Source organism: Aethalodelphis obliquidens, unplaced genomic scaffold, assembly GCF_003676395.1.
Source record: "Aethalodelphis obliquidens isolate GAN/ISIS:26980383/991018 unplaced genomic scaffold, ASM367639v1 scaffold68, whole genome shotgun sequence".
Taxonomy (NCBI): Eukaryota; Metazoa; Chordata; class Mammalia; order Artiodactyla; family Delphinidae; genus Aethalodelphis; species Aethalodelphis obliquidens.
The window spans coordinates 3,165,609-3,189,283 of NW_020838012.1; the positions used below are offsets into that span (position 1 = coordinate 3,165,609).

Sequence of the window (23,675 nt, forward strand, 5' to 3'; positions counted from 1 at the left end):
CCTATCCACTTATCCCTCTGTAAGGCTTGGCTAAAGTTATCCTCCTCTATAACATCAACTCCTGTTCTAGGCTTCTCTGATCTCCATCTATCTCATTAAACTTCTACAACCACATAAAATTTAGTTACATACTTGGTATTGTTGTCAATTATTTCATTTCATTAATCTTTTTCCATGGCTAGGGTATAATCACTTCCAAGTTATACCTTCAAATTCTCACTGCCTTGCCTAATAATAAGAGATACTCAATGAATACTGGATAAGTCACCTCTTCTGGTTAACAGAAAGCAACTTATATACTTTGGACAGAGGCATTACTAATTTTTGAAGAATCAAACATTTAAAAATACTTTTGATACAATGATACAAAACAAAATGATGTTAAAAAAACTCCTTGAGGGGCTTCCCTGGTGGCGCAGTGGTTGAGAGTCTGCCTGCCGATGCAGGGGACACGGGTTCGTGCCCCGGTGTGGGAAGATCCCACATGCCGCGGAGCGGCTAGGCCCGTGAGCCATGGCCGCTGAGCCTGCGCGTCCGGAGCCTGTGCTCCGCAACAGGAGAGGCCACAACAGTGAGAGGCCCCAACAGTGAGAGGCCCGCTGAAACCAGTGAAACAACAATCCAGATCACTCTTCATATTTAGTTCTTTTAGGTAGCTTGCTTTATTTTAAATGTTCAGATTTTCATTATTTTCCATTATTTCTGCCTTTAAAAATAAAAAAAAATCTTTAAATAGAATATTTACAGCTGAATTTTGCTGTTGTTTTAATTCAAACTGTTAACCTAATTCAATCTCTGCATTTAAACCACTGAGTGTGATTTGAAAGCCTTCCTTACTTCACACAAGCACTTCTGTTATTTCTAGTATCTGGGCTTTGTGACAAGGGTGTAGGAACAGGACTAGAGATCTCTACATGACCTACTGAAAATTCTAGTCCCCCTACGTTTGTTCAAAACTCATTTCTCCCAATTATTTAAATCAAATAGCTGATAAGGTTTATTTATTCATTTAGCTTTTAAGTTTTGATCTAAAACTATCAGTATCCTCTTTTGGGTCACCTCATCTACTACATGACTTCGTAAAAAAGACCTTCCCACCTGACCATAATCTCTTACCTTTTAAACCTCATGTTTAGATTTTCAGAAGCAAATGCTATATACAGGAGCATTATTCAGGTCTCTAAGCAGGTAATAAACATTTCATATTATTCTAAGTAAGCTATAAAGAGAATTAACAACTTATTTCATTCAAACTAGAAAGGTAAGTAAGAGGGAAACAACACTCTGGAATAGTTTTTAGGCACTTTGCCTTACAGACAGAAAAGTTTCAAGAAGCAATCTTAGAAATATGTGGGGATGATAACTAATAAACTGAACGTAGGGCTTCCCTGGTGGCGCAGTGGTTGGGAGTCCGCCAGCCGATGCGGGGGACGCGGGTTTGTGCCCCGGTCTGGGAGAATCCCACGTGCCGCAGTGCGGCTGGGCCCGTGGGCCATGGCCGCTGGGCCTGCGCGTCCGGAGCCTGTGCTCCGCAACGGGAGAGGCCACAACAGTGAGAGGCCCGCGTACCGCAAAAAATAAATAAATAAATAAACTGAACGTAGTTAAGGCAGACAAATGATCTTAACAAAATTAGTACCATTAGATGGCAGCTTAATATTACATAATTTGAAATAGTGTAACTATGCTTTTATCATTCCCTTGGGTGAGGACAAGTCAGAGGAAAGCCACAGGCAGAATGTAAAAGCCAATTTGTAAAATGTCCAAAAGGAGAATAAATGAACCCAATTCAAGTCCAGGTACTTGTCTAGTGTAGATATTAATTACTGTGACCAGTGAAATGCCAAGATCTTTAAAACAAAGGATTTTCAATCAAACCATATAAACTGTCTGAAGACAAAGGAAACCAAACCTCAAAACATAAATGAAAACTCATCCCAAGTAAGAATTTTGGATCATCCAACTAAACAAATAAAATCCACAGACTTCAGAGCATTACATAATATAGAGTAAAAGCATGGAAAACTATTTTCTATGCCAAGAGAAAAAATGAATAAATACAGGGCCAAACTATAAGGTATATGCAAATGACAAGGATGCAACTTACAGGTGAATTTCTGGAGGCTTCTTTCAGTTTTGTCATGGTGGTTTGAAATGTTCCAATGAGATCATGGGACCCATCATTGTCATAATCATAACACTCTACCTAGAAGTAAGTATAATAAAAATATATAAAAATCAATATAATTTTGTTAAAAAGTATTGGCTGCAATAAATGGGACTTACCAAGAAGTGTACTTTTAATTAAAATTAGTGAAAATGTTTAACATACAGTCCTACTTGGAGAAGTAGGAACTAACTTCCTAGAGGAACAATACTGAAACACTTTCAAACACTCCCTATCCTTGGAATGGGGTTCTAGGACACATCACAGGCAGATGAAAAACACAAATACTGTTCAAATTCCACATTAAGCAGTTTCCAGTTCCTGTACATGCCCTTTACAAGTGCTGATAAAATCAAAATGGAATTAGACCTTCTTTCTCATCTGCTTTTTACCTTGTTATCATTTTACAATGGCTAAAGCCACTATCTATCTGGAGGAAGAAAGGAAGTCAGTATCCTAGGCAGCTAAAAATTGTATAATTAAATTCTAGATGATTAGTAACTACGGAAAACATATTTCATTAGTTGCAGTTTGGTGAGGTTAGGCTTCTATTAGGAGTTAGATATGATGAAGTCAGATTTGCATCATTCTGAGGATCACAACTCTCACAATGAAAAGGAAAATTCCAGGAAAACAGTTTTTTATACACTGAGGAAGTATCTATACTGGGTCATAATTATTTTATTTCCACATAAGACAGGACTCTTGGCTATGGCTCTCATTAAAGGCTCGCTCTCTCTTGAAGCAGACAGAAGAGAGCTGAGGGTATTTGATTTCCATATAGTTTTGCACCAGGTTGACAGATGTAGCCAAAGAGTAAATATTCACAAGAATACCTGAATATTCATTGCAATGAGAAAATAAGGTGATGTGAACTCTTAGCAAACAGAGGTGTTCACTGTGATCATAAATAACCGATTTTTTTTTTTTTTTTTTGCGGTACGCGGGCCTCTCACTGCTGTGGCCTCTCCCATTGCAGCCTCTCCCGTTGCAGAGCACAGGCTCCGGACGCGCAGGCTCAGCGGCCATGGCTCACGGTCCCAGCCACTCCGCGGCATGTGGGATTTTCCCGGACCGGGACACGAACCCGTGTCCCCTGCATCGGCAGGCAGAATCTCAACCACTGCGCCACCAGGGAAGCCCCGATGTTTTTATAGTGCTTTGTAATTTCAAACATTTCTTTCTGCAAACATTTATTACATGCATTGCACACAATATCTACTGAGGCTTGTCAGGTAGGAGAAGAATTAAATAGTCTTAGAAGATGATATATCTTGTGTGGTAACCAACAATGTAAATCTGTTCCAAGGAAAATTTTGAATCCTTCTATAGCCTATGATTTAAAATAAAAGCCTGTACCTGAGAGGCAATTTGCATCTTACCCTATGCCAATCTTCCATCCTGCTATAATCCTTTACAAAGTTATATTAATCACCAAGCTAAAATGCTCAGGATTTATATATATTCACCTAGCAAAGGATTTATTTTCTTCTCAGTTCTCTAAGAGGTGAATTGAGTGCTTATCATAACAGGAAGTCTTTCACCCCTTATATTTTCATTATTATTCAGGAAGACTAAAAATCAAACAATCAATAAATAAAACAAACAAGGTCTAGAATTGCAATTTTGAGCAACAGTAAGGGTTTTTATTTGTTCCCAGCACTTCAGTCACTGATCAATTCTGACCTGCTAACTCTTGCCCTACATATCCGATACTCAATTTTTAAACCAAAAGCCCTTTATCTGACAGAAAAGAAAATTAATGACCTTAATAATTTTTTCTAGAGGAACTAAAATTAAGATAAAGTCAAAACAATCTTAATATTTTAATAATTTCATTTTTAAGAGTTTTTTTTTATTATGGAAAACAGAATGTTACATTTTAGACTTACACTCAGGAAACTCCAATTTATACCTAAGACAACAAGATCAAGCTCTGATAAGGCCAAGATTTTATTTAAACAAAGCTTATGCAGGAGCTAAAACTATTCATGTTTAGACTGTCCGAAACTTCAGGGAGTGTAAAAACATTTTTAAAATGTAATTCCCAATAACTCACTACAATAAATATATAAGAAAAGTTCACTGTTGCCTCATTAAAGGCAAATGTTTGATGCTAAAGGAAAATGTGACATTTATAATGCTGGCATATGTTCAGATACAGCTTGAGGTAAATGATGTAATGATTTGTGTCATTTAATTTCTCTTCTCAAGAATTTAAAAACTAGTAATATTGGCTGTTTTAAACAACACCATCAGCAATGTTTGTGAAACTGAAATGTATGCATATACACATATGTGCATATGTATACATGTAAAAGAATGCACACATCACACAATACTACATTCACTAAGGCATTCCCCGTTTAGGCATGCATGATTATTTTTCTTATTTGCACGATTTTATGAAAATAATAATACATGCTGGAGTGATAACACTGGCACATTCATACTGCAGCAAAGAAACTGATGATTCTGACTCTACTCTCTGCTCTATAACTCTTTACTACACCTCTAACCAATTTCCAAATACCAAGAGAATCACTGATGTATGACTTTCTGATACTGCAAAGAAATACAGAACTAAAGAAATAAAGACAGTGGTGGTGTGGCAAACCAAGTTGTATATAGTCAAAACAAATGGAGAAACTTTTAAGAATTGGAAGACATTCATCAGAGAAAGCTCAGAAAATCAATTTACTTACTATAACAAAATAGCCCTGTAAGCATGCCACTGTGCATAAAAAAAAAAAGTTTAAAAAAACATTGTTTCATTGTTAACATATTATTACAATCAGTCAAATAGTTACAGTTTAGGCATCTTTTTTCCCCAGCCTTTCTTGCTTCTCAGATCTAATGAAGCTTCAACTTAGTATTTTTAATGTGAAAAGCAAAAGTTCTAGATTTAATAACAGTAAAAAGTAATTTGTAAAGCTACTTTTCTAGTATTTACTTTGTACCTAGACATTCACTGCTATTTGAAATATCACACAAATCACACTCATTGATTTTTAAAGTTCTCTGCAAACTGAGGACAAAATTTATGGATCTAAGAAATGAAGTAGTTTTCAATAATAACAGCACCTCTACTGCGTTTAGGAGTTTATAAAACTTTTCACTTTTATTAATTTAATCCTTATGTTATTTTGTTATGTAGACATTATTTTCTCTACTATATAAGTAAAGAAGTTAGATAACCTGCCCAAGAACCCTTAGCTGGTTAAGGACCTAAGTCAAGTCTTGGACTACGGTTTGACTCTTTAAGTCCTTTGCTTGTTCCAGGCCATCACCTTTCCTGCTTTCACCATACTAATTATCAAAAAAACAACAACAACAACAAAAACGAAACAAATAAACAAACAACTCACCTCAGTTTGCTGACTTCTGAACATAAGAAAGGGGTTCTACCTGGAATCTTACGTAACGAAGTGACTCTAGTATAAAAGTGTCTTAAAAATAATGTATCTATTTTGATAAACGGCTATAAGTGAAAACATTAAAAGAAATTCTTAGCTATCTGCTTCTGCTCCCTGTTCCTGCTCTGCTTTCCTCTAAAAACTCTAAAACTAAAGCCATCCAAATGTTTTAATAAATTTTACCTTACTCTGAAAATATCAGTGACAGAAAATGTCACCACTATTCTGCTCTGTGCTAAGGGCAGGAGGAAGCTCTGGGTTCTCAGTTAAAGTAACATCTGTTTTTATCTGCAAAGAACACACCAAAGGCAAAGAGTGTGGTTAAAGGTTCCTATTCACAGAGCAGAGGAATCTTATTAAAAGGAAGACTTAAATTAAATATTTTATTTAAAAAAATAAAAATCACAATGTTTGATTAAGGATTAGGTCAACAGATCACTCAAAATGTCTGCTCCTTCAAACTGACTACTTACCAGAAACATTTCTATTTTATTATTCATAATGTAAATAAAATCCAAACATTTCTTTCTTTAAATACTATCTAATGAAATAATTTATAAAAGCAGTGAGTGTGTGTATATATATAATATATGTATAATTTCAAATTACCTTAATAGTTTTATCCATATCTCCATAGCACAGGGAGTTAAGAGAGATTTTAAAAGGCCTCCAAACAGGATTCAAGTTGTTTTTAATAACCTATAAAAAAAAAGATTTAAAGACAAGTTAGAAAAATATTCCATTCATTAATGCTTTGTTCTTGCCTTTCCTAGATTCCCACCACTCTCATCATTCATCCTTCACCTCTTCACCCACCCAACTTTGTCAATGAAAACCTAGCTAGGATAATATTATACACCTGTTATATGAAAAATGTGATAGATTGTCTAATTGTGATACACTGTGAGAAAGAAAAAAACTGGGAAATATATCCACTCTTTATAAGGTGCACTTAAAAATTAGAGAAGATTATTGGTTTTGTTGGAAACCAGAGTTTTTACAGCAGGACATAAGATTCAAATATGGAATAAGAAAGGCTCAGAAAGAACCTTGCTATGTTGGTTGTGAAGTGGAAAAATAGTCTAAATGGAAAAGTAGTCTAAATAATTAAAAAATTTTAAAATATGTATATATAATAAACATATATACACAAATATACATATTTCTCAGTTGTGTCCATTGAAAAGGTCTAAAAGCAATGACATCCCAGTAGAATGAGCACTCATATACCCTACTGTCCAAATACCACTACACTCTTAAAGGAATAGGGTTCCATAAGAGAAATAGCGAATTCCAGACTTGGGACAGGTTAGGTACATGTTGAATTAAGAACATAATTTCACATAAAATAAGAGACTGCTTAAAGACTAATGGAGTGTTGTTAAAAGAACCCAAGAACCATTTGAAGGAGCTCTTCCTGGTCAAATTTGGATTAATATGAGCAGCAAAATTCATGACAGTAATGAATTATAAACACAGTGAATATACTATAACAATCCATGGGTTTATAATGATTCTAAAAATAAAAGTGAGAGAAATAAGAGTATCTGCAACCTCCAATATAAGTGATTCAGGTATGGATCATCAATGGACGCTAAGACCACTGGGCGAAATGGAGGTTATTCATGCAGTCTCAAAGAATCACACTGCAATCATTTATTAATTACAAAGGGAAAAAGGTGAGACTTTATCATGGCACAATCTGGTGGTCACCAGATTAACCTAGTAGCCCAGACTGGAATCATCAGTACTGGGCATCCTGACACACCTTGATGATGGAAGATACACATACTGTGTTCTAGATGGAAATGTTTGATCTGGACCTAATTGTGAGGAAACAAAAGAATCCAGTATGTTAGACATACTGATCTTGATTACTCAAGAGATTCATAGCCTGAAGGTATAAGGGAGGTAGGGAGAAGAGGACTATATTGGGAACGTAATAGCCAAATGCAAAACGTGAACCTCGATTGGATCCTGTATTAAACAAAACAAAACATATATAAAACGTGGGAAAATTGGGGAGATCTGAAGATGAATGGTATATTAGATGATGTTACTAAATCAATGTTAATGCTCTCAGTTATGGAGGTGTAGAGAAATGCCCTTGTTCTTGAGAAATACCTACTGTAGCATTTAAAGGTGAAAAGTCATGATGTCTGCAGCCTACATTAGGATAGTTTTGCAAAAGGGCATGGATATGTGTGTGAGAGAGAGAGAGAACACACATGTATGCAGTTATGACCATTTAATCAATCTAGGTGAGGGATACACTGGTATACATTTTAGTGTTCTTTATAGGGTTTTAAAAATTAAGCATAGTAGCACCTCCTCATTAAAAGAAAAAAAATGAGCATGCTGACTTTGTGTCTTTGGCAATTATATATGTCTGAAGTCAGATTAATATTTTTATAAATACATAATTTTTCTTTTTTTTTTTTGCGGTACGTGGGCCTCTCACTGTTGTGGCCTCTCCCGTTGTGGAGCACAGGCTCTGGACGCGCAGGCTCAGTGGCCATGGCTCACGGGCCCAGCCGCTCCGTGGCATATGGGATCTTCCCGGACCGGAACACGAACCCGTGTCCCCTGCATCGGCAGGCGGACTCTCAACCACTGCGCCAATCATAATTTTTAAAAATTCAGATTACTACAATTCCAAAGGAAACCTCAACCCTACTTTTCAAATTCATATATTCACCTCTGTTCGATGAACCATTAGCCAGTTTCCATCAGACATCTGCTTGTGGAATTCCAGGTATGGATCTGACTTTCCAAATAGATCCTACATTAAAATAAAGCAATTATTCTCCTCCTAAACCATGTGAAACCACACTTTATACATGTTACATGTCAGCAGTACCTGAAGTTTAACTCTATAGTAAAGATATACACAGTACAATACAGCAGTAAATACAAATCCCAACACCTTCCTCACAAACATATGAGCCTGCTCAAGTCTATCAGGAGAACTTTTAAGGCACTTGTGATAAATGCTCATAATCCTGTGTATCACACCCTTACATGATGGCTTTAAAATACAGTGATCAATAGGACCCGTTATCAATACAATACGTTTTTAGCTTGTTTTCATTATTAACAGTGTTCATTCATTCATATAGCACTGAGTAGTTTTATATAAATGATCCCATACATTAGTCATACTAACTCCATGAGAGACAGAACGAGAAAATGGATTCAGAGGAGTTAAATGACTTTGCCAAGATCATACAACTAATTAATTGATGGATCTGAGCTTTGAGTTCATATCTTACCCTTCTATGTCCAATACTCCTTCAGCAATCCCGCACATTTCTTTACACACACAAAGGAGCACACACAAGTAGATATGTGGAATGCACAACAGAAGTACTTCAAGGGCACAAAGTACATCCCCTATTTCCTCTGTAATTCACCACATCACAGCACTCCTGTATAATGCTCAAGTACAATGAGTGTTCAAAAATACCCTTATCGCCATCTTACACACACACACACACACACACACACACACACACTCTTACACAGGGAGATAAAATTCTGGAAGAATGTACAAATCGTTCCCAGAGGTAAAACTCAGATAGTAAGATTGTGGATGATTTTATTTTCTCATTTTTATTTTATCTTCATTTTGAAATTTCTATACTCCTTAGCATATATTACTTATTATTTGTGAAATAGAAAGGACACCTGTTAATCTCACAGTAATATACACAGATATGTCGCTAAACTGAAGATTTTTTTCAGTCCTGAATTTACCACAGTATTAAATTAAGAAGATAATATTACTTCCTTCCTCAGCACAATCTAATGTTAAGAAAGTAACACATTCGGCACAGTCAAAAATGTAAACACAAAGACTAAGCAGAACTTTTAAAATTTAATCTTATCTTTAAGAAGAATCTTAAGTAATGTAATAAGCCTCTCTATGCCCCATTTTATAAAACTAAGAACAGCATTATACATAGAGGAGTTAACTTTCCAAAAACACATTAACATGCCCTGTCTCACTTATCTTAGAAATAATCTTTTGAGAAAGGCAGAATATCATTATTACTATATTGAAGGTCAGAAAACAGACCTTGTTTGAAAGTTCATTAATATGACAGTAGTAGAACTAAAATAAGAATTAAAAGTCCCTGACTCTGGGATAAGTTAAGTCAAAAAAGCAAGGTAGAGGAACGTATGCATAATATATTATGCTACACTTACTCATGGGCTGAGGCTGGGGAATATAAATACAAATACATACATACACACATGCACACACATATCTATGTATATAGATATACACATGTATGTCTATTTGTATGTTTATATATACACAGAGACATATACACACATACGTATGCATATGCACATGTATAGACACACAAAAAAAAACTTAGTTTTTTTGGAAAATGAAGGATTAAACCATAAAATATAAATTTTAAAAAAGTATTACATACAGCCAGGAAAGAGAAAAAAATATAGAGCAGACAGGGAAAGAAGCTAAATTTCTCGAACATACCTTGTTTTGATTAATTCTAATTGATGCCTAATGCCTACTGATGCCTAGGCTTTGGAACCATCTTATACATGATTGTAAAACAAAATTAAATCAAAAAAAAAATTGTAAAGCAATCCCTAAATATCAAAAGCAAAATTCGATTATGTGTTAATGTTACAGCATAACCATTCAGAGAAGAATTATTTGAAACACAAGAGTTGAACTGTAGAACTCAAGTGGAATATATAAGCCTAAAGACAAAAAGAACTTCAAAGAAAGCTCAAACTGTTTTCAGTAAAAATATTTTAATTGTAACATGAATATTTATATTCTTAAACTATTAGATATTATATAGGACAAAACAGATAAGCAATTATGTTAGTATCTTTGGGAATCAACATTTTTGACATAAGTGAGAAGAGGTGCTGACTACAGAATTAAAGAAATACAGCCTTGTAATTCTACATCTAAATTGGAAATCGTTGTACAAATTTATGATTTAGTTTCCCTTAAAAAAGAAAAGACTTTCCTATATCTGTCCACTGAAAAATCCTAGAAATAATGAGTGACAACAATCAATAAATGTTAAGCACTTCTAGTACCACATTGTGGACTCATTGTAGAAAGGCTCCCTTTGATCTGTCAATCTGGAGCAGAAATCAGATAAAATAAGCCTGGAACATTTGTCATGCCACAGAGCAGGAAGCTATCCAGAGACCTCTGGGGTCATGCCAAATGGTCTCATGAACAAACTTAAATAGGTTCCCTCCCATAGGCTAAAGCTGGGATACTTTAGGCATCAATAAGAATAAATCAATATAGTTCACAGCAATACTAAAAACTTTTTTAAAAGTCCTCATTGGTCACATATAGAGGAATTTATTATTTTGAAAAATGGTAAATATGATAAAAAAATCAAACATTTCAACTTGCCTTTTCTGGACAAACTGTATCTCAGAATAAATAAATACCTAATGTGAAGAAGAATATTTCTCTCTGTAGAAGTATTCTCACAAGTAAATGAAGAAGCGATGATAGCATGAGAATATCACTATTTTAAGACCCTTAATAAAATATCTAGGTAGTTGTCATCAATGGTCACTAATACCCCAAAAGACAGAACTTGACAATGTGTGCCTCTTGATGGAATTAATGCCACCACCTATGAAACTCATACCAATTCAAGATACCACCAGATCATACCTCTAGATTCAATTCCAGCTTACAGAAATCAGGAAATAAAGGTGGAGAGATGAACATGTTACATGACACCACAGGGATTTAATTAGCTTATACAGTGTGTGGAAACTTCTATAGGACAAAGGAGTCAGTTTATTGAATAAATTCCATGGATGGATAGGAGGGAGGGGGAGAGAGAAAGGGAATAAGAGAGGAAGAGAGGGAGGAAGGGAAGAAGTAAAAGGAAGAGGAGAATTTATAGATTAAAAAAATTTAAGAGACATATTAACCAATTATATTATTTTAAAAGTCCTTAGAGATACACCAAAACATATATGGATGAAATGATGTGACGTCTGGGAGGAGAGAAAGTAGATAGGGGTAGGGATGAGACAAAATTGGTCATGAGTTAAAACTGTTAAAGATAGGTGGTGGGAACATGGGATTTTTAAAAAAATACTTTTCTATTTTTGTATATGTTTAAACTTGTCCAAAAAAAAAAGATACTGGCTACTAGTCTAAGATATTTGCACATTGAATTGTAAGGTATATGAAAATGATGAAGACTAATGATTGGATTACAGGATTACATACAAAAATCACTCAAAGAATTATTCCAAACCATGCTATAAACTAAACTGCTGTGTTCTTATGTACTGGTACTCATCCTTCAAGAAAAATTGACTTTTGAACGCAGAGAGGAAAATCTAATTAATAAAGCATGGAATTTTCACTTTTTTCCTTAAGTAATCCAAATACACTCTCAAATGCCTCTTACAGTAACATTAATGATTGTATTAATTCTTCTTTTAAGCTATACAAACACTTTGATTACCTCTAGAGGAAAGAGGTAAAGAGAAATGGCTTCTGCTTAAACACACACACAAACAGAAAGCAGAATTCGGAAGTAACTAACACTCAAAGTGATGCTTAGATGACAGAGTTCATAATATTAATTCCATTATTATTTTCTCAAAAAGGAATCAATGTGAGGCAAAACATGATACCCTTGTTGAAATCTGCATCACCTACCTACCTTATTATCAAGTTTTCTTGCTTCCATTTCAAACAAGACAACTCTGTTATCCTTTATTTCTTCAGCTGAAATCTATGAGTAGACAAGGTAAGTGAAAGAACATGTTTTGGGGATTTTGATATACTCAGGAAGTACTGAATTATTCTGTTATCTAATGGTATATAAAGTCTATACTAATATGTGAATTCTAAAAGGTTTAATAACAAAATGGTACCATTAAGAAAGATTTATTTCTTTTATGCATGTGAAATAAATATTTTCCCAAAATATGCCTAGTCTGCATTATGCAACTTCCTTTTTAATGCTGTTGCCCAAACTGGATCTTCCCTCTTCCAGTGAAAAATCAAAGCCCTGGAAGATTGCACAACACTAGTGAGAGCTCTCCAAACATTGAGAAGCATGAGTAAATCACACACTATAAATTCAAATATCGGATCAATATTTTCATCCAAGGTAACTGAAAGACTTATTCTACTAAAAATAAATTCCAGGCTATCATGACCCCAAAAGCAATAAAGCTAACTACTGATAATGATCTCTGTCCCACACACAGAAGTCAACACCCTCAAAAGACTGAACATTCTTATGCCTCAGGAATCTAAACCAGGGCAAAACAGCTGCTCAGAGAAATGTGTTTGATAATCGTAATAATCTTCAAACATGGTTTTCTCAGAGAGCCAGCCTTCTCAGGCAGAGCTAAAGTAAAACAACTATCTCTTCAGGCAGTGATTACCTGGACACAAACTCTAGAAGATAAAATATGTAAAAGCATGGCATTATGTAATTTGAAATCTGAAACAAGATAATGCATATATTCATTTGCCCAGGTCCAGTAATCAGCAATGGAAAATTTGGACAGCAAAGTGCAAGCACAAAAGAAACATGGTTAAGAGTTAAGAGGTTCAATGGCCATGTCATAATACGAGATCATTCTGGAATCAAAACCATTACGGAAAGTCTCTGCCATGTTTGCTTTGTTGAGAGCCAAATTGATCCATTCAGATTATTAAGTAATTTGCTTCCCACTTGGGAATTTACGCTTCCATCGGGAAGAGGCAAGCATTACCAAGATGTGCCTGACTCTATAGGCAGCTTAAAAAACTTAAAGAAGGGATTCCCACACTGCATTTTTCTTTCTTTTTGGCACAACACAGTTTCCAGTTGTGATCACTTTAAGGCAAGGCAACATTCGGGATCAAATGATAAAGCATGGCTGTGGAATATTTGTCTAATATACACAGTTTTAGCACGTCCTATTATGCTAAATCTTCGGAGGAAAAAAGACAAATATCTTATCGTTACCGTAATGCTTCCTTTCCCTGCAGGTCTGCCATTTTTAAGCACCAGTGGTCGAGTTAGTTTCTTACTGGAAACAATCTGTTAAAATTGGAAAGTGATAGAAAGAGCTATTTCACTTCAACATGTGAATGTTTAGACTGAAATGGTTTCAAAAAGGGTTGAGTATAAAGTTCACTTAAAGTCATTAGAAATGGAAACATTAAGTCCATTCCTTAAAGACTTAGAGATTATAAAACACATCTACACCCACTGCAAAAGATTTCCAAGGAGCCAATCCGGATAGATAAAATCTCCCCACCCACTAGTTTCTTTATCAACTACGTCAAAGTTAAATCCTTCCTTGTAATGAAAAAAGAGGGCCAGATTCTCATCATATACAAATCACTGAGCTGAAATGAAACCCCTGTAGGTAAAAGGTGGGTCTTAGAATACTCAATAAATGGGATTCAATTTTTCAGCTGAAACATAACTTCAGTATATAATCTCCACAAGATATCATTTTGATTAAAATAATATAGTAGACCTAGGTACTCTCAAATAGATCCATTTCTCAAATTTATTATAATTTTAGATACTGTGATTTTTTCCCAAACAATCAATACTTCTTTAATTTTCTCTTTGATACTATTTATCAAAGTTTGAGAAAATTGATCAGCTCCATGTTGTCCTTGAGACATAGGAAATAACATGATCTCCAAAAAATTCAACACTAAAAAATAAACTCATAAAAGACAAATCTTAGAAATAGATGTCACCCACTGAAAAAAAATGACTCCTCCCTCCTGAAGCCTTCCCTATTCTATCATAAATGGTCATGATCTCTCCTTACAAGTCAAACTGAGCTAGAAGCACAATGGTGAGCCCACCGACACACCCCTGCTCTGACACAGCCTGTAATATCCTAAAAAGACAGACAATTAAGCAACTACAATAAAATATGGTCAGTGTTAAGGTAGAAGCGGTAGAGAGGACCAAGCGAGCACATGGAGGTGATCCAAACTACTCTAGGGCGTCAGAGAAGGCTTGCTAGGGGGAGTAAGGTCCATACCTAAGGTTAGAGGAGGAGCAAGCCAGGTAAAGGGATGGTGCTGGGGCCGGGATGGGGGGTGGGGGGGGGGAGGTAGGGAGGGTGGGCTCAAGGGGCACCAGTCATGCTAGTTAGAACATCGGAGAAGCTGCTGTTACTTTGACAGCATTTATGACTTAAACAAAAGAACAATACTGTACTGAAATCTGCAAACAGCAGACAAGCAGTTAGAGCAATGGTATTATTTATTGAAATGTTGAATGAAACACCCATACACACATGGTCCCTACCCTCATGAAAAATAAGATAAATTCTATAATGTTCAAGCAAAACATACTAATATATGAACTCAGTCTTTAAAGTAATTACAGCGTTTTTCAACTTTAGCAATTAAACTAATGAGCACTTATCAGAAACACCCAATTCTTTGGTTCAAATTTAGACAAAACATTTATACTATATATACTCACTTGTCCAAGGGTACATTCACATTCTCCTAGGAAGTCATCATCACTCAGCTCGATAGTTTTGTTGTCAATGTCATAAATCCCAAATTTCAATTTCTGAACCACTTCAAAGTAGTAATCAATAATAAATGTCTTGGAAAATTTGGGATTCAAGCAATTCTTAATCCTTTCTGTGCGGTCAACCTATATTCACTCCCCCAAAATAAAAAAGTTTCTTCAGATCAAAAGTGCATGTGTTTAATATCTTTACATACTACATGTAACTAAATACAGGCATGGTAGCTAAAGGAAGTGTTTATATGTGTATGAAAAATTACACAATCAAGGACAAACTTGCCCAAAAAACTGCAATAACAGATGAGATTGTTTTATTATTTTTAACATTTTTAATAAACTCTTCATATTATCAAAAGAGCAATACAGATTGCTTTTCACCTACAAGTATTTAACATTACCTCATACCACTGTTGACCACTCGTATTCAAAAATAACACACACAGAGGGTCTGACTTTGACCCTACATCTTTATCCAAAAGATTGTCACAGGAAATATTCAGTTCCACCTTTGTGACACACTGGGCAGCCATCTCTTGAGCTGTAAGAAAAACAAAGAAATAAGAAAGCTGGTGAAATGGTGCCTTTAAGAAGCACATGCATTCCTTGGGAATTCCCTGGCAGTCCAGTGGTTAGGACTCGACACTTTCACTGCCAGGGCCTGGGTTCGGTCCCTGGTCAGGGAACTAAGATCCTGCAAGCTGCGCGGCATGGCCAAAAAAAAAAAAAAGAGGCACATGCATTCCTAATGAAGTATCTGAATTCTTAAGACAAACTGTCAGAATAGGATAACAGAGTGAACTTGCTAGAATAAGACTTTGTTATATGTGCTTCCAGGCAATTCAGATGTCTTATTAGTCCATGCCAGTGTTATTGTTTCAGTCAGATTCTCTTGCTGGGATAAAACTCATTTACTGTGTGACAATAAAATGAAGCTTTGAAGATGGCAAAAAAGACATATTAATCTTTTCATCACTACAAATTTTACCATTCAGAAAAAGTCCAAGTATAATCTTGATCCTTCTTTTAAACATAGCCTTCTGCTACAAAACAAAACAGATTAAACCTCAACCTTAATTTTATCTTTGTTTATCTGACAAGATACTGAGTAAGATATTTGCCATTTTCAAGGAAATTTTGGCTAAGACCCAAGCCTGGGGAATAAAAGACCCCAAACACCCCTCCTCTCCTCACCCCATCCCCGCACATTTTACAGCAGTGGTTCTCAAGCTTTGCTGCTTTTGGAATCACCTGGGGAGCTTTCAAAGCCACGGATGCTGGTGTCCCACACAAAGAGATGTAATCTAATTGGTTTAGGGTGCAACCTGGGCATCGGCTCCTTGGATGATTTCCATGTGCAGACAAGGTTGACAAACCCACCATTCTACAGAGAGCATCCAGCAAATAGGCATGGCTCATCTTTCGTCAAGACTTGCTAAGAAAGACCAGAGTTAGCCTAACTTTCACCCAGCCCTCCTTGCCCCAACCTCCAATCATTATATGAAGAAGACTGGGGAGACGGAGGATTAGCTGGGGGCTGGCCCTGAGAGATGATGCAGTGTTGAGGGTGAGCTACTTTCCTTCCTGAACCCAGGGAAAGAAAGGGCCTGCAGGTGTCACCAAGAAGAGGAAGCAGACATTACATGCCCCAGCTGGAAGTCCACTTAGCCACCTGTCTAAAGCAAAGTGGAGGTTGCAGGTTCTGGAGGCAGAAAGGTACCTCCTCCCCTAGAGCTGCTGACAACATCCTTAGAATGTGGCGTAAGTAGTTAGTGCCCTTGTCTTCCACTCTGAGATTTAGCTTACATTCTGGGACTACAGGAACAAATCTACTCATCATCTTGTTAGATTCAAACAGGATTTCTGTGCTGTACAAAATGTGTGATCAGTTCTGAAATAATAAGGATCACTATTAGAAGAGCTCTTTGGCAGTGTCAAAAAACAACTCATATCTTATAGAAACTAAATACTCTGTTAGACTCTAAAAACAGCAGCAATCCTCAATGTGTGTCAAAAAATGCAATACTAGCATTTAAGATTCCTAAATTAAACAGAATAATAAGGTAGGTTTTGTAGTCTTAGTAGCTAAAAATTCCTTTTAAAAGCCATGATATATGTATGTCCCTTCACCTGAGAAGAGAATTATTCCCTAATAAGCAACAAACTTCACAAATTCCCAATTTGCTTCCTAAATTCCCTACATAGGGATGTTGTAGTAAGACTAAAACTACTATGGCCTTTTACTATGAAGTCAGATTTTTTTTTTTTTGGCCACTTTACATGCATCAAAATTATTAAGTGGTAAAATACACAGTACTGACAACCTGTACGAAAGATACTAAGGTCAAGGAAAAATCAATAAAGCAGACAGAGGAGAATTAACAGTACTAAGAGTGCAGGTGAGACTGACACTGCCGAGGCTTTGAAATCTCATTTAAACAGATGAAGAGGGAAACAGCACAGGGACAGGAAAGAACAAGACAAGAGAAGCGAGCATCTGTGTCAGGGAAAGCCAAGCAAGACAGAAAGCGGGGCAAGTTGAGAGTGTCCTGAGAGCCAGGTTGAAGGACTCAGTAGGTGCGTAATAAGGCACTACTGCAAGTTCTCAAACTGGGGATATCAGGATGAAATGGTTTATTTTAAAATAAAATAAATAAAATAAAAGTAAATAAAATAAATTCAACAGACAAATGGATAAAGTAGATGTGGTACATATATACAATGGAATATTACTCAGCCATAAAAAGGAACAAAATTGGGTCATTTATAGAGACGTGGATGAATCTAGAGACTGTCACACAGAGTGAAGTCAGAAAGAGAAAAACAAATATCGTATACTAACGCATATACATGGAACCTAGAAAAATGGTACAGATGAACCGGTTTGCAGAGCAGAAATTGAGACACAGATGTAGAGAACAAACATATGGACACCAAGTGGGGAAAGCGGCAGGTGGTGGTGGTGGTGGTGGTGGTGGGATGAATTGGGAGACTGGGATTGACATGTATACACTGATATGGATAAAATGGATAACTAATAAGAACCTGCTGTATAAAAAAATAAATAAAATTCAAAATAAAATGTCACTTGTGTCAAACCTCCTCTAATTTTATCTTGGAATTTAGAACACTCCAACATATAAAGAAAGTCTCTTCATCCAGTAATACGCAAAATACAGAATTTACCAAAATTAGCATGTCTTCACACCAATTTAATTCAGAAGATTAGTTATTTATTTTCTGAAATATATACAATACTAGAGGTATTTGCAATAATAGTGTGAATACAATCACCATTCTTTCTCACTTTGATTTATGAAAAAAGAAAAAGTGCTAAAAACATAATAAGAGGCAAGAAGAAACTAGTAGGAAAGGGCAGATACCTCAAAACTCAAAAGCACAGAGACAATGGTCCAGGGACTTTGAAGCTATGCACATCCATGAAGTCTCTGGCATATTGACACTGGGGCCTCATCCTCAATCTCTTCTTCCTTTAGATTGTGCATGCCTAATTCTCCTCTTCTGTGCCTTTGACTAGTACCTCTTCCCCTCCCATCCAAGAAACTGTGAGCATCCCTTTAGGCTCTGTCACCTCCTGACCTTTGGCTACCTTTACTTCTTTGACCTGACCCCTCTCAAGGCTTCAGCCATCCACTTGGCATAAGGTACTCCCAAACCTATATCTTTCACCCCTGTCCCTATGCACAATTACTTTTACCCTATTTTACATCTACTGTTTTCAGCCCTGAAGCATCCTCCCTTGATTGGCCCCTTCCTCTTCATTGCCTCATTTCATAGGCTCTGGAATCAGACTGCTGAGTTCTCATTTGGATCCCACCACTGGCTTAACGTGTGACCTTAGGCAAGAGCTTAACCTCTCCGTTTCCTCATCTACAAAATGAAAATAATAACTGTTCATAGGGTTATTGTAAGGACTAAATGAATTAATATATTTAAACAGTGACTAGAACATGGTAAAAGTTGTTTTATCATTATTATTTTTTTTTTTTTTATTTTAAGACTACCTGCCTCCAGGGTCTGATCCTCTCCTATCTATCCCATGTTTCATATTTTTTATTATTCCATTCCATGTTTCCCAATTATTCCAACCCGCACCAAGTCCCTTGTTTGAGTTACTGCTGCATTAATAGTAACAGATTACTACAGTACAGCACAATATCAAATTTGGAGCAATACACACCTGGGTCGAATCCTGCATCTGGCGCTAGCTGTGTGACCTCATATAGGTTACTTTCAGAACCTAGATTTCCTCATCAGTAAAAATAAAGACACTGCAAGTGAATTCGCGAATCTGACATGTGCCAGGCATCTTGCTTTTCATATTTAACACAGAATCTATGGAATAAATGTTAATTGTGTAATTTTTTTTCTTTTGCATAAGGTAGTTTAGAGTCTCATAAGCTGCATGGATAATGCAGTATCTTGCGGAGGGACTTAGAATGAGCAAGGACCTCTAAGGCTCCCACAAAACAACTTGTAAAGAATTCTCTACTAGCAGCCAGAAAGCCCTCAAATTTCCAAGGATGGGGAACAGAGAATGAAGATAATACCTATGTGTAATGTCAGTCTCATAGCAAAGAGACACAACACATCAGAAGAGCATTATTTTTTTTCCTTAAACATGCTCATACAAGAGCTACAAAAATAACGTGCCAGGCACACCTGATTATTTAGTAAATTGCTGACAGTTACATTACTGCATTGTAGCTGGGACACAAATTTCCTCTATTAGCAGCAATCCCCCCCTGAAAATGACTCTTAGGGCAGCATCGTTTTTATCTAGAAACCCATTATGGCTGAATGGCAAATGGAAGAAATTACATAAACACTTGGGTCTGAAATGTTCTTAATAGCCACATTTATGAAGATTTTCTTTTCATTTCCTTTCTAAGTAATTACCCAGCACAGGATAATTTTTATTATATTAAAATATCCAGTTTTTAAAAGAGCAATAGGTATTCTTTTATGATGGAAGAAAACAAAACAAATGTTTTATACCCTTTAGTATGGAAAAGAGGAGATTTGGCTGGAATGAGTGGCCAGGCAGAGGAATGTATGTGCAGCTAAAGAGCAATTCTATGTATTTCACTCCTCAAAGAGCAGGATGCTGGAGAGAAAAGACAGAAATAGCCTCTAGGATTAGACAACAGCTTCTCTACTGTATAGATTACTTACTGGAGAATTGTTCGGTTTCTAAATGCAATTAACCCTTAGAAAGCGTATGAATCATTCTCCCAGTCACCCTAACTTTCCTGAATCAACATAACACAGATAATTCAAAGGAATTAAAAATTAAGACCTAATATCTGAAGTAGGACCTCATGTGTGAAATTTAAGGCATATGGTTATTCCCATGCCCTAGCTGAAAATCCTCAAGTCCTGTCTGCTTTCTCTTTTCCCATCTCCCCTTAGACTCACTCCTTAGATCTCTTCAGTAAAGGAGATTCTGCCTACTATAACCCCAAATCTCTCCAATGTGGAGGTGCAGAAACTTCCCTATACCCACAGTCACAACTATGTCATGTCTTCTGTAGCTCTCACCTGCCTACTATAATAGTCTCCCAACTGGTATTCCCACTGCCATTTTCTTTCAATTCACATTATGATTTTATCACTTTTGATTAAAAAAAAAAAATCAGGGCTTCCCTGGTGGCGCAGTGGTTGAGAGTCCGCCTGCCGATGCAGGGGACACGGGTTCGTGCCCCGGTCTGGGAAGATCCCACATGCCGCGGAGTGGCTGGGCCCGTGAGCCATGGCCGCTGAGCCTGCGTGTCCGGAGCCTGTGCTCCGCAACGGGAGAGGCCACAACAGTGAGAGGCCCACGTACCGCAAAAACAAAACAAAACAAAACAAAAAACAAAAAACAAAAAAAATCATTACTGGCTGCCCAGGGTGTACCCTAGTCCAATCAGCTACACCTAGAATTTACGGCTCTGTCTACATCTGCCCCAGCCTACCCAAGCAGCTACCTCTGATAATGACAAGTTTGTAGCATGCTCAGCATATATGACACACTACGAATTGTAGCAATTATTATTTTATTGTAGTCAAATATTTTAATTGACTGTCTCAGCATTGATGGCCTATTATTAAATAGTAAGACTCAAAGCACTTTTTTCATCCTTGTTCATAAAAATCTTCTTGAAATAATAATAAAAGAACCTCTGGGATTTACACAAAATGAATTTGCCAAAGTAGTCAGCCTTGACTATACATAAGTGTAATTGTCCTAAATTCTCTCAGTAGAGTTTATTTATCTGAGCTACTTCGTAGTTGCTGCATGGGGACCAGTGACCAGTGACAATGACTCATTATTTGCCATAAAACAATTGGGAGGGAAAAGTCGGTGCCCATCCACCAATGCCTTTAGTAAACATCAGTCTTTAGCTACAAAATGAGAAGTTTGGCAATATTAAAATGTGCTCAAAGGTTTCTTCTGGTTCTAATACCATGACTCACTAATTGCTATCCATAGTGTGTCCTGCATGACCTCCACTGAAAGCGAGCTGGGGTCCCCCTGGGGCAGCTGGAATGCGGCCCAGCAACATCAGCAGTACATGCCTACAGTGTTTCTCAAATTGTGTGGCTCACAACAGTAATAGGTATCCCCCTCCTAAAAAAAGTGGGAAAAGGGTAATATGTCAGTAAATCCAAGAGCTGCTACACTACTTGTAAGTCCCAAGTCAAACCAACAGGTGTATGTATTAAGAGGTTACTGTATACCCATTACTATGCTAAGGATGGGGGTGAGGGGCATGATACAACAATAGAAGACCTTAGTGCTCATTATAAGTGTACCAGGTGATCCAATCACTCAACACTGAATATCTTCTATGCGTTGTAAATACAGAGGGTGGAGGGATGCAAAAAAAAAAAAAAGGTGAAATAAATACCTAGCTATCTCTGTATACATAGAAGTATAAAACTGTATGGGGCAGACAGAGAGCAACAAAAGGCCTCAGAGGTTTTGTTTTGTTTTGTTTTTGCGGTACGCGGGCCTCTCACTGTTGTGGCCTCTCCCGTTGCGGAGCACAGGCTCCAGACGCGCAGGCTCAGTGGCCATGGCTCACGGGCCCAGCCGCTCCACGGCATGTGGGATCCTCCCGGACTGGGGCACGAACCCGTGTCCCGAACCTGTGTCCCCTGCATTGGCAGGTGAACTCTCAACCACTGCGCCACTGGGGAAGCCCATATCACTATCTTTCGTAAACAAATGTCACCAGAATAAGAGCTGAATGGTTTATATTTACATCATAGCAGTTCCTCTTCAAGAGAGCCCATTAGATTGTAAATTACTTAAGGCTAAGAAAGTATTTGCTCTGTGCTAGACAGTCTCCACACACACAGATCTACATGGGGGTCACTGGATCTCAGTGTTCTCTGAGCACACTGCTGGACCATCTTAAGGGAGCAAAACTAATTCTCAGGAATACACCACACTTAATATCCAAGACTCTGGTATCGAAAAACTTACAATAAAGAAAATTACACTACGTTTGACCAGTATTCAGAAGACAGTGATGCCCACATTGTTACTTAATCCCAACCATGGGATACTAGAGATGGGCATAGGGAATTAGGTCAAATACAGAAGCACAAAAAACAGAGAAAGGGGCATGCTTTCTTTTCAATGTGCAAAAGGGACCACAAGAGGTCACTGGCTCAGGAGTCAGAAAAACTGGACTACAGTTCTGTGTCAGTCACACCATAGGTGGGTAAATGCTGCAGCTTCTCTAGGCCTCAGGGTTTTTCAATCGTTAAATCTAAGAGTGAGTCAATCACTTTAACCTGTAAGGCTGCTTCCAGTTAGTGTTCTTTGACCTTAATTTAATTACAGTGAACATGACACTTGTTTAGGAACTGGTAGTTAAGGAGTAGGAAAAAAAACTTTTTAAAAGGGGAGAAGAGAAAGTTTATAATAACCAAGGAGAGAAATAAAAGGAAAAGGATAAAGTTTTCCAAACTCAGCCTCTATCTCCCACTATTGAAAAAGTTGTATCTGAAAAAAATATTTATTCAGTTACTCTCGCACTGAAGGAGGTACCTTTGCTTGAAATTGTTATTCAATCCCCCAACCCAAGATGACTGGAAAAAATAATGCATATCAACAAACAAAACAGAGGGCCCAGTCTATTAGGTACATGCAGCATAGTAAGGAAGTAAATTTTACTACCATCCATGGAATTTCACATTATTAAACTCTCAGTTCATATCATGGCAGCAAAGGGAATCAGCTTTTGGCCACCGTGTGTTTTTTTAATGAATTTCCAGATTCTTCAGTTATACTGAACAAAATCTAAATAGATCTATTGCTGACACCTGAACATGCAGAATTGGAGACAGCAGGAGTTAATATGAAAGTGTTGACGCTTGATCACTCTTTTCTTTCCTTGAACACAAGGAGCAAGTGCAGTTCTACCCTGTCCTCATTGCTACAAAGTAAGCAATCAACTAAGGCCCCTTCCTTGATTTCTCTATGAAATCTCACCTGTTCTATGATTCATAGCAGGCTACAGAATTTAC

The 23,675-nt window shown here is 36.9% G+C and overlaps 1 protein-coding gene across 3 annotated transcripts in view; it reads right to left on the reverse strand.

The window, feature by feature from the left end:
• The window catches only part of CPNE3 (copine 3), a 50,209-nt gene that overhangs the window by 15,487 nt on the left and 11,047 nt on the right, over positions 1-23,675 (reverse strand). For 2 of the 3 annotated variants that reach the window (XM_027089794.1, XM_027089795.1), the window contains 7 exons: positions 15,533-15,672; positions 15,081-15,260; positions 13,587-13,661; positions 12,285-12,356; positions 8,282-8,365; positions 6,193-6,282; positions 2,108-2,206 (listed from right to left, as the gene is read on the reverse strand). In XM_027089794.1, the coding sequence (XP_026945595.1) occupies positions 2,108-2,206; positions 6,193-6,282; positions 8,282-8,365; positions 12,285-12,356; positions 13,587-13,661; positions 15,081-15,260; positions 15,533-15,664 (732 nt within the window). In that variant the 5' untranslated portion in view covers positions 15,665-15,672. The remainder of the gene's footprint in view (positions 1-2,107; positions 2,207-6,192; positions 6,283-8,281; positions 8,366-12,284; positions 12,357-13,586; positions 13,662-15,080; positions 15,261-15,532; positions 15,673-23,675) is intronic. The other variant, XM_027089796.1, reaches the window with a different exon arrangement.